Here is a 12,324-nt window from a genome sequence, read left to right as displayed (position 1 = left end):
ACCACACGGTGCTGGCATTTTACAAAACCTACCAGGAAAAACTGAAATCATGCAAATCCCGGTGACAGTGGGCAAAACTAAGACTCAGTAAAAAGGCTGTGAAGCAGCTTCCAAATTAATCAGACTATGCAGGACAAGAAGGGCATGTACCCCAGTTCGGACCGGAGTTCCCGTCGTGGCGCAGTGGTTAGTGAATCCGACTAGGAACCATGAGGTTGCGGGTTCGGTCCCTGCCCTTGCTCAGTGGGTTAATGATCCGGCGTTGCCGTGAGCTGTGGTGTAGGTTGCAGACGCGGCTCGGATCCCGCGTTGCTGTGGCTCTGGCGTAGGCTGGTGGCTACAGCTCCGATTAGACCCCTAGCCTGGGAACCTCCATATGCCGCGGGAGCGGCCCAAGAAATAGCAAAAAAAAAAAAAAAAAGACCAGTTCGGACCAAGTCACACCGGTTAAAAGTGACTGAGCTCTAGTTCCACAGGGAAGAGAAAAACCACCTCGGTGAATTGTCCTTCCTTCATTATGTGTGGAACGTGTATATGGAATCTTCACAATTTCTGAGCGCTCTGGCAAAGCCAGGTAGGGAGCACTTCTGGCAGCATCCATCGGTGCTTGCTCTGTTATATAGTTTACTTCGTTTTGTCTCTCTCACAACTGGTGCAGTCACTGCGTACAGATGAAAACCCTGAACTTCAAGGAAGCTGAGTGGCTTGTTCAAGGTCCGACAGCTCACACGTGGTAGACCCCAGGAAGATCCCCTTCTCTTCTCATTCCCCTAGGCTTCCGCTTTGGAGGAGAACCAGTCTACGGTTGTAAAAGAGGCAGTTTATAATCATGGTTGATAGGGCAAGCTCTGGGCAGAAAGACCTAGATACAAACCCAGCTCTAAGTCTCTGAGTTGCCATTTAAGCTGCAGCTTCAACTTAACTATAAAACAGAGAGAAGCCTCCCATTGGGTGGTTCGTATAAAGAATAAATAAAATCATTATGTAACGCTTAGGGCAGGACTGGTACAACATAAACCTTCAGCAGCTGTTGGCTGTCATCATCACCATCACCGTCATCACCAGCAGCAGCAGCATCACCACCAGCACCATTATCAGCATCATCAGCACCATTATCAGCATCATCAGCACCATTATCAGTATCATCACCAACATCATTATCAGTATCATCATCTAGTTCTGTATCCTTAAAGGTCAGAGGCATTTAACTGAAGCAAAAGTTATATCCAACCTCCTAAGGAGCTTCACAGATATTTCCCTGGACTCTTGATAGTAAAATGGCTGACGAAGACACCCTGCTCTTTTAATTTCAAGGTCATAATACTAAGCCCCTAGCATAATCATCATAACTAAAATTTGATATCTTAATGTGTAAGACACCATTCCAAGCCCTTTGTGTTTATTAATTCATTTAATCCTCACTCACAGTAACTCTATGTGGAAAAGTCTATTAATATACCCATTTTACAGATAAGGAGATCAAGGCCAAGAGAGCTTAAATAACTTGTCTAACTCTATACACCGAGGAAGCAGTAGAGCACTATTTAAACCCAAGAAGCCTGAACTTAAAGCTGGTGCTTTACCCACTAAGCTATGCTAGCTCTCTGTAATATAAATTAGGTGTGGTCATATTTGAAGCAACATCAATACAGGATTACTATATGTATAACATGAAAGACTGCTGCTTCCCAAGTCATTGATGCACAATGAACTGAAGCATGCTAAGCACAAGATATGAGAATAAGCCAACAATGTGAGTTGTGAGAAATGCAAAGAATTCAAGATAGCAATGCCTCAAACGATGACACTGAAAGCAGGCAAGGGACTGAAAGACATGCAATCAGAAGGAAAGGAGCCCCTCTTTTCAAGCAAAGTAGGCCAATGATGACGCTGATATGCAGGATCCATCCACATAAAAACAAAGACTTGGGGGGTGGGGTGAGCTATAGCACTTGCGAGTGCCTGTGCTCATTCACAGGTCTCATCACCATCGCCAAGACAAAGAGAAGAGAGTCCTCTCAGGAGCACTGGCCAGTAAAGAACAACCGCACAAGGGCGCACATGAGAGAAGAGGCTGGAAACCCATTCCTGACTTGGCCTTTGATGTCTTAGTTGGCTTTGGCAAACTTTGAGTCTTCTTTGTATAGATTAGTGCAAGTGAGTGAGAATGAATCCAATGCTCTTAGTCCCTGGGCAGGTTCAGGTCGGGGGAAGGGATGAAAAGAGGCCGTGACCATCCCTTTGGGTCACGTCAGATGGGGGGTGGCAGAGCTGCAGATGCCAACATGTTGGGAACCGCTCCCTTGTGTGTGGAGTGTTGATGCTGCTGACGTCACAGTATTAGACATTAGACCATCCGAGGAGCTAAAGCAGAAAGAAACAGATCCTTACCGCCCTCTCCAGGTCCAGACCTCTTTGCAAAGATGGCGGAAGGTCCTTAGCTGTAAATTTCAAATCCTAACGCAGCTCTTACCACGAGACAGATGGAAAAAAAAATGCACTTTGGCACTCGAATGTAGTGATTTTTCTCCAAATTGGATCTTAGCATTTCAAGCTGTGCATTTAATGCTGGCAAAATACAACTTCCTGGTTCAAGATATTTAATAACTCTAATAGTTATTGAGTGAGATATGGGCAAATGAGACTAATATCTGGATATAATTGTTCTTGAAATATCTCACAAGTGAGAGCCTAAGGGATAACATGTTCATAATGAGGCCAAATGGATTTTTGCTACACACAAAAATAGTGCAGGACACATTATTAAACCCCAAAGGGCAGCTTTGCTACCTGTATTGATCAATGGCTTGTCCTTTCAATTCTCCTTTTTCAAAGGCTCTCTGCGGCAGGATGAAGGGTGGTTGTGCAGGTGCAAGGAAGGATGGAGGGGAGAAATGAGAAGCCACCAGGGAAGTAGAAATACCTCCTACTTATAAAAGTCTTGACAAGACCTTTACAGACAAGGCTCTTCGTTCAAGAGTTAAGAAAAACTCTTAGCAACAGAATGAAACACTGTCAAGTGTTCTTATGAGTAGGGAAATGCCAAAAAGTGTTCAAATTCCATCATTAACTACATCTCTCTCAGAAGGGGAGAGTCTCTCGTACTCTTGAGCCTTTGACAGCTACCAGCTTCTTGGGCTGCATGGATCTGAGCTTCTCCAAGCAACCAGGCACACAAATTGAGGCTTGGAACTAGAAAAGCAATGCCCCTAATGCTCGAGGTTTTCGTTAAATAGTACGAACCTCCCTCCAGAGCAAGTATAGCAAAAATTCTGAGTCTACAAAGAGTCCAGGCAGAATGAACTTGGTGGGTATGCGGTTATATTTGAAAACAAATACTGCCGTGGTTTTAGGTCAAAGAGGAATACAAACTGAAAGAAAACATACTCCTTGGGCACCAATCTCCTGTCTGAATTACTCAGATGTTTTCGAAGTTAAGACAATGGAAGATGAAGCAACTCCTTAGCTATCTCAAATCCCACTGCAAACATGAAAATATCGATAATTACCTGAAAGATGTGCTCTCTTTTTGCCTCTCAGGAAAAAAATGGTACTAAACAACACTGGCTCTCAGCTCATAAATGTAGAATTACTTGTTCTATTACTTTTCTTGGGTATTTATAGAATCTGCATTTCTCCCCCTGAATCTTTCAAAAGGCATCTTCCTTTTTCTCCCTGGAGCAGCACAGACAAGAGCACACACTGTGTGTCACCTGAGAGCCCCCTCCCCCTAGACACTCCCTGTGAAGCCAGAACATCTGATCCCTCCTAGGAAATCATATTATTTGAGTTAATGGTCTGGCTTCTTTTTCCCCCAATCTCCTAATTTATCCCTCCCCCCACCTTTCCCCTTGGTAACTATAAATCTGTTTTCTATTTCTATGAATCTGTTTCTGCTTTACAAATAAGATTTTTTACCTTTTATATTTAGATTCCCCATATAAGCAATATCCTACAATATATCTGTCATTCTTTTTCTGGCTTACCTTACTTAGTATGATGATCTCTAGGTCCACCCACGTTGCTGCAAATTGTATTATTTCATTCTCTTTATGGCTGAGTAATATGCCATTGTATACATATATATACTACATCTTCTTTATCCATGCATCTGTCAGTGGACATTCAGGTTGCATCCATATCTTGGCTACTGTTAATAGTGTTGCTATGAACACTGGGCTGCATGTATCATTTCCAATTACAGGGTTTTTTTTTTTTTTCCAGATCTAAGCCCAGGAGTGGGATTGCAGGGTCATATGGTAGCTCTGTTTTGGGTTTTTTAAGGAACCTCCACACTGTTCTCCACAGGGGCTACACCAACTTACATTCCCATCAAGTGTGGGGGTTTCTCTTTTCTCCACATCTTCTTCAGCATTTATTATTTATAGACTTTTTAACGGTGCCCATTCTGATCGGAGTAAGATGATACTTCACTGCACTTCTGCTCTGCATTTCTCTAACAAGCAGCGATGCTGAGCATCTTCTCATGCGCCTGTTGGCCATCTGTATATCTTCTTTGGAGAAATGTCTGTTTAGCTATTCTGCCCATTTTTTAATATATATATATTGAGCTATACCTGCTGTTTGTATATTCTGGAGATTAGTCTCTTTTCAGTCTCATCATTTGCCAATACTTTCTCAAGTTACCAGCCCAACTTATGCAGGTGGCTATGGTACTGACCTAACTGCTCCCTTTACAGAAATCATATAACTGGACTGCTTAAGAAGCTGGGGGTTGAGTCTACCGCAAAACAGAGAAAAGCATCCTGTCGGTCTACAAGTGTCTTTGTTACCTGATGTGGCTTAAAAATAAATTCTCTAATGAAATGATACATTATTTCTCTCAATAAATATTTTCTAATTCATGTATTCAACATCATCTAACTATTTATTGAAATTCTATTACACATCAGCCACTGAAGTTCACACTAAGGACACAGATATTTAGGGGGAAAAAATGTAATCCAGGCCTAAAAAAAGCTTCTAGCTTGCAGGACAGTCACAGCACTAGCTACTGTCTAATGCCTCTAACATGACTTATCACACTGAAAATTAAAAACACCATGGTAGAACCAGAATGAGAAAGGAAGAATTCTACAGCAGAGCGACTTCAGGCAGAAGCGTGCCTCTGCCACAACTCTTCACATGGGACTGCTCTTTCTATTCCCCTTTGGGCTCCTTCTCAGGGGCCCTTACCTGCTGATGTGACATCACAGCATCCCTAGGTCCTCTTTTCTTCTCATCTTACAGACCATCCCTTAATCATCACGTTTGCACTCATGACTTCCGTTCCCATTGCAAAATCCGCACACCCAACCTTGACGGTTCCCTTGAACACTGGAGTCCCTTCCACGCTGGGGTTTTGCACCCTGGTGGCTCACAGGTAGCTCTATGCAATCTGGCTGAAAAGTCCTCACTTCCTCACGCGAGGTGGCTCATCGTCCTCTCTTCTTTATCAGAGGCATTAGCTCTACTAACCAACCAAATGCGAAACCCAGAAGCCCTCCTCAATTCTGCGTTCACCCCCAATAAATCACACACACTTAATCATTAAGTCTTCTTCATTTTCATTCTAAAGATGTCCTTTACCCTCCCCGCCCGTAGCTCTGCCCTGGCCCATCTTCTTCTGCCTGGACTGGCACATCCATTCTCTACTGACGCATCCTCTGTGCAGTCACTTGAACAGTCAAATTGAAAGGCAAGTCTGAAAAATTCACTCCCTCATCTAAGACCTCTCAGCAGCTACCCATGAGTCATGAAATGGCAACAAGCCCCCGCCCCCCACTTTCGGTACCAGCTCTCTGCCCTGAGCATCAGCCTCTAGGACCCAGGGTTTCCCCATGAAGGTCCGTCTCTCTGCATTATCTTCCCACAAGATCTTTCCAGTCTTTCCCTCCCAACTCCATTCCTCCAACCTCTCTGTTGTACAAACTCCATCTGACTCAAGTCTTTACTTCTGGACATAGATGCACCTGCCACTCATACTGGAAGCCCCTTTAGCTACAGCCTCCACTGAGAGACCTCAGTTCCAGCCAGTCCCATGCCAGCTCCAGCTTCTGGAAACCCAACTTAGACAAGAGTGCCAAGTCCTTATTATGGAAGAGAAGAAAAATCAAGATTATCTCTTTTGGGGTTCAGGCCTAGCATGGTAACCCTAGGTCCCTCTATTACCTACATCTACCTACTGCCCCAGTTAGAACCACTCTTGGCTGGATGCAGAGGAGATGGAAGCCATCCATGACTGGTCCCCAAGCTCTTTATATTCCGATACCAGCAGCCCCCACTGACACGCGCGCAGCAACCTCGCTCTCTACCCCACTCCTCATAACCTGACAGCGCCCTCCGGCGCCAGACAGTCCAACTGCAGGCGAAGGAGCAGTCAACTCAGAGCCATTATGCTTTGCCCCACTAACCCAATGGCCCTCCTGCAAGTGGTGAAATATATTCAAGACCCAGAGATTCTCCCCGCTTTTGTCCGAAAGGTGCATTTACATCAAGACTCACTGAGCCCCAACTTGTAGTTCCACCACCGGGAAAAAGAAAGAAGGAAGGATGATGATGATGCCCACCCTCTCGTTGCTAGGCAGCGGCCACGGGAACCACCTGCATCCCAGTAAAGCTACACTGGGCCAGCCAGGTTATCTGTGGAGGTCGGGCCATGGCCTCCCACAAAGCGTAGGCTGGGTTGTGTGGACAAGAACGAGGATGAAATGAGGTCTGAGTTCTGAGAACTCCAGAGCCACCAGGACAGGAAGCTTGAAGGTGAGAGTGGTGAGCAGTCCTACAGGTACAAGGAATTAGCCCTGGCACTGGCCATGGAGACTCCACCCACTCGTCACCTGGTTGTCTCTGTGGCTCATTCCGGACAATGGAAAATGGCCTGTAGCGACTTCTCCTATGTCCAGAGCTAGCTCAGCATTGTGCCATTACTTAAAACACGACTTCCCCAGGCCAGGACTGACTCGGAGGTCAGGGCTCGTTGTTTATCCCTCCTAACCAAAATCCTCCCTTAAGTAAGAGCATCCTGGCCATCAGCTGGGACCTATTTGCGTCATTAGCCACCCACCCACACCAGGGTAGCACACTCCATCCCTGGCCAGACACCAATCTTTTCATTATCAAATTTTTTATGTCCACCACCTTCCCATTCTCTGATTCCTATCTGACCCATCGTCTCTGAGTTGAGGCACACTGTTTGAGGCTCCCCACGTGCAATTCACAAGTGCCCTACCCAGCCCCACTGTATATATGCTGACTAATAGCCATAATACGTATGAGTGACCACACAGAGACCACAAGAGGCATGACACCTCCCTAGCACGGCCACTGGCGAGATGCATAGTCTTAGGAGAAGATGTAACCTCTCTTTCTCAATTTCCTCATATGGAGGATGGAAATAATCATAACGCCCTCCCTGAGGTTGCTGAGGGATTAAATGAGCGAATACATGTAAAATACTTAGAACAATGCCTGGTGTACGCGGTAAAAATAAAGGTTAACGACTGTTATTATTCCCACAGCACAGCATCTGAATCCAACATGATGCATGTGACCACTCAGAACCCCAAGATAGCAAATGTTTCCAAGCATCTGCCTCCGTGCCCCACACGAAGACAGGTTTTAGGGAAACAGCAGCAAACACATCAAAGACCTCGTGGTGTTTATATTTTAGAGGGGAGAGAGAAATAATGAAAAAATATATACTCTGAGATTCAATGATACCAAAAGGCACACAGACAGTGAAGAGAGTGACAGAGAAGAAGAGGCAAATACGTCTACGACGGATGGGGCGGGTGGCACAGCCACTGCAAAGGTAACTTTGGAGCTAAGACTTGAATGATGAAAAGATCATGAGGAGATTTCTCCACCTCGGTGCTACTGACATTTTGGACGAGAGGATTCTTTGCTGTGAAGGGCTGTCCTGCGCACTGTAGGATGTTTCTCAGCATCCCTGACCCCAACCGCTAGACACCAGCAGCATTTCCAGAGTCGTGCCAAAGCACCCTCACTGAATAATACTGAATTAAAACGATAACAGGGTTACGACCCTGGTCTCATTCCTTAATCCGACCTATTTTTTTTTCTTTTTTCTTTCTTTCTTTTTTTTTTAGGGCTGTACTCAAGGCACATGGAGGTTCCCAGGCGAATCGGAGCTACAGCTGCCAGCCTACGCCACAGACACAGCATTGCCAGATCTGAGCCACGTCTGTGACCTACACCACAGCCCACAGCAACGCCAGATCCTTAACCCACTGAGCCAGGCCAGGGATCGAACCCGTATCCTCATGACACTAGTCGGATCCATTTCCACTGCACCACTTCGGGAACTCCCTCATTTTTAATTTTCTATATATTCATTTCTCATGACCATGTCTTTGCTTATGTCGACCTCTTGACCTTTTGGGAGCTCCATCTCTCCCCTCTTTAACTAAATAATTCCTCCTCATCTTTTTTTAATTTTTAAGGTCACACCTCCAGCATATGGAAGTTCCTGGGCTAGGGGTCGAATTGGAGCTGCAGCTGCCGGCCTACACCACAGCCACAGCAACGCCAGATCCAAGCCACATCTGCAACTTAGGCTGCAGCTTGCGGCAACACTGAATCATTAACCCATTGAGCGTCCCGAAGCCACGGACTGAACCCACATCCTCAGGGAGGCTACATCAGGTTCTTCACCTGCTGAGCCACAACGGGAATCCCTCCTCCTCATCTTTTAACACTATATATACACACACGTGTGTGTGTGTGTGTGTGTGTGTGTGTGTGTGTGTGTGTGTGTGTGTGTGTGTTTCTATATAATTGTCTGCTTATATATTTCCCCCCATTAATACGTGATTCTTGTAGTAAGGGAAGGCTCGTTTCATTTGTGTTTGGTACCTAAAAGACACACTGGGTGCTTGACACACCCTAGGTGCTGAAGAAATATTTGCCGAATGAATCAACTGTTGTGCCTTCAAGGATATTACAATCATTTAGAGGCCAACGACCTTCTCGTGACACAAGGGAACTGTCAGTAGAGTTGCTATTCAAGAGACATTACTTCCCACAAAGTAGTTGACTCATTTGCATAGAATAGAACAAACAGCGTATGTGGTTAAATTGTGACTCTCCCACACTGTCCCACCCCCAGTACAGTCCTGGAGTCACAGACTACGGTTCTCATCTCACTAGTGATCAATGAAGCCCCCACGGGCTGGGTATGAGGATGTCTGGGCTTCCTACAGCCCACTACTCCTGCAGGAAAGCCAACCTGCAGGTTTCAGAAGATAACTTCGATGCTAAGAGCACAGAGAATGCGGCAGCCCTAGCTGTGGGTCTGAGTGAGGTCAGTGCTAAAAGACCTTCTGATCTCTTCCTTCCCGGGCCCTTTAAGGCATCCTGTCTACGAAGTGTCTTTCCTGTCTGTGTGTGTCCTAGCCCCCTCTAGCCACAGCACAGCAAACATCAGACGTGCGCACTTATAGGAAAGCATCACTTGGCCACAATCAGGGTCCACGCCCAGACGTCACCCGTCGTTCCATGCTTCAGACCTCTTTCCCGGCTTCATGTGTGTTTGGTTGTCAGACTGTAATGACCTTGTCCCAAAGCAAGAGAATGAACCACACAGAAATCCTTTATCCCTTTCGTTACCAAGATGAAAAGTATTTTGAGAGCATGGACCGGGTAGTGAGCTAAAGACTCTCCAGACAAAAGTGAAGAAAACACACCCAACTCAACCGCAAACAGGCAATTTGGAGAACCGGACCCCTGCTGTGGGGTCAGGCCAAAGGGTTTAGCATGTGGTTCCAGTAAACAAGAATCCCCTGGGGCTTAAAGTTCAACAAGCATAAACTAACACTCATCAAGTCCAAGAATGTGTCATCAGCCACACAAGTGCATTCCTAAAATGGCCCAGCTGGAACATTCAGCTAAAGCTTTGTGGGTCTGGCAGGCTAAGTTAGTTCCTGCAACATCTGCATACATTTCCATCTCCCTACCCCAACTCCCACCAGATTCTCACACCAAAAGTGAGTCAAAACCCAGGAAAAACTCAACACCAGTGTATTACACAAAATTCATGCACAGAAAACTTTTATGTCCATGTTTATTGATAGCTAATAACACAATTTTTAAAAATGCAAAACTTTAAAATGACTTTTTTTGACTCAAATGTCCTAAACCACAGCAAAGCCATTATCAAATAAGCCTATTTAAAAAGGGGTGGGGGGAGTTTTGTCGTGGCTCTGTAGTTAACAAACCCGACTAGTACCCATGAGGATCCAGGTTCGATCCCTGGCCTTGCTCAGTGGGTTAAGGATCTAGCATTGCTGTGGCTGTGGTGTAGGTCACAGATGTGGCTCGGATCTGGCATTGCTGTGGCTGTGGTGTAGGCCGGCAGCTACAGCTCCAATTCGACCCCTAGCCCAGGCACTTCCATATATCTTGGGTGTGGCCCTAAAAAGACACACACACACACACACAAAGCCTCAACTGCACAGAAGTGAAAATTTACCTTTTACATGCGGAGATCGAGGCCCAGACAGAGCAAGTGCTTTTTTAGCCAGGGTCAAAATCATGATCAAAGGCTGAAACAAGACTTGGGGAATTTCAACTGCAGTTTCACTCAGGACCTGAGGCTCGATGCTCTGCTCGATGTTACCTCTTAATATAGCTACTGGGTCCAGCCCACATTTAAACACCTACTCACAGACGTGACACCAGATAACACTCCTCAGCAAAGCTGTGTTCCCAGACCCACATCTTCATACCCACACAGAGAGTCTAAGAATTTCAGACGACAAAGCATCCTAAACAACACCCAGCCCAGCCTCTTCGTTTAGTAAAGGATCACAGTTCTCCAAGCCACCACCACCAAGGTGAGGTCCAGGAGTTCCTGTCCTGGCGCAGCGGAAATGAATCCGACTAGGAACCATGAGCTTGCGGGTTCCATCCCTGGCCTCGCCAGTGGGTTAAGGATCTGGCGTTGCCGTGAGCTGTGGTGTAGGTCACAGACGCAGTTCGGATCCTGCATTGCTGTGGCTGTGGCGCAGGCCGGCAGCTGTAGCTCTGATTTGACCCCTAGTCTGGGAACCTCCATGTGCTGCGGGTGTGGCCCTAAAAAAATGCAAAAAAAAAAAAAAAGGTGAGGTTCAAACTCACCTTATGATGGGTGGAGCGGCATCCTCCACCATCTGCCCCCCATGTTTACAGAGGCACAGCTTGCCAGTCCACTTTGCCACAGCACCCCAGGAGCAACAAACAACCTGCCTTTTCTAGAACACACTCTAGGTTTTCAAACCTCCATGACTACACGATCCCCTCGCCAGAGCACACGTCCATTCCTGGTCTGCCTCCAGCATCAAGTTTCAGCAACCAGTTCAAATGTCACCACCGTGATACAGCATTCTCTGGCCCTCTGAGACAGTGCGAATGCCCCCTCCTCCATCGGGCCGTGCCACCTTTACACGCTCCTGACACGGTTCATTTCTCAACATGGAACTCGATGCCGTTTGCAGTCTGTCTTCTTCCACTGGAAGGTGAGTTCCTTGAAGACGCGGACTCGTATCTCATTCATCGTTGTCATCTTTGCATCGAGGCTGGCACTCGGGGACCGCTTTATAAGATCAGGGAAATGCAATGATGAGAAATACAAAAAAGGTGCTGAAGTCAGAGAATGTAAGGAATACGCTCGGGTTGACCCCGGTGGACACATGGATTCCACTGGGTCGGGGGGGTGGGGGGGCGTCACATGCCGTCACGCAGTCCAGGAGGCACAAAGATCCCCCCCAGCACCTCCTGCCCTCGACTTCTTCTCCACGAGAACATGGTTTCTGGTTCTGCTCATAGTTTCTTACCCACAGTTCTGCCACACTTCTGCTGGGGACACGTGCCAACGAAAACAGCTGAGAGAAGCTTGAAGCTTCCAGGAGCACAGCAGAGCAGCTGCTGAGGGCACCAGGGGGAGAGTTTAGACGAGACTCCCAGGCTTTGCCCCTCAGTTGCTAACCGGAACCATGATTCCACCAGCAAACCTCCAACCTCTGAACCTTCCAGCAAACTACCTCCAAGGGCGGTGTCTCTGGGGGCCGTGGGTCTTCTTGGCTCCCTCTGCCATGCCTGGGAAAGCCCCATGACTGATCACAGCCTCTCCTACTTGCAAGGAAAGGCAGCCAGGAAACCCCGCCAAGAGATTAGCCAGCTGGCAGCAGCTCCAGGGCTGGGCCCGTGTGAGCCCAGACCAGCCTCCCTCCCCGCACTGTGCAAGGGCCTCCCTGGCTGGGAGTCAGGCTTTCCAGCCCACAGCCAGCCTCCCCTGCAAGTGCCATCACAAGGCCCCCTCCCCTG

At 47.0% G+C, this 12,324-nt stretch overlaps 1 protein-coding gene across 17 annotated transcripts in view; it reads right to left on the bottom strand.

The window, feature by feature from the left end:
* Positions 1-12,324, bottom strand: part of DGKI (diacylglycerol kinase iota) — a 474,617-nt gene that overhangs the window by 437,348 nt on the left and 24,945 nt on the right. The window contains exon 1 of one of the 17 annotated variants that reach the window (XM_085005369.1): positions 11,140-12,039. The exons of the other annotated variants lie outside the window; for them this stretch is intronic. Coding sequence (XP_084861495.1) covers positions 11,140-11,171 — 32 coding nt within the window. The 5' untranslated portion in view covers positions 11,172-12,039. Of the gene's footprint in view, positions 1-11,139; positions 12,040-12,324 lie in introns of those variants that run through there. 17 annotated transcript variants of the gene reach the window in all.

Source organism: Sus scrofa, chromosome 18 (genome assembly GCF_054392235.1).
Source record: "Sus scrofa isolate SSC_HxYL_T2T_F1_AM1 chromosome 18, Sscrofa_HxYL_maternal_Yorkshire_Landrace_v2.0, whole genome shotgun sequence".
Lineage (NCBI taxonomy): Eukaryota > Metazoa > Chordata > Mammalia > Artiodactyla > Suidae > Sus > Sus scrofa.
Note: the sequence above shows the minus strand (reverse complement) of the source record. Positions and strands in the feature narration are given on the sequence as shown.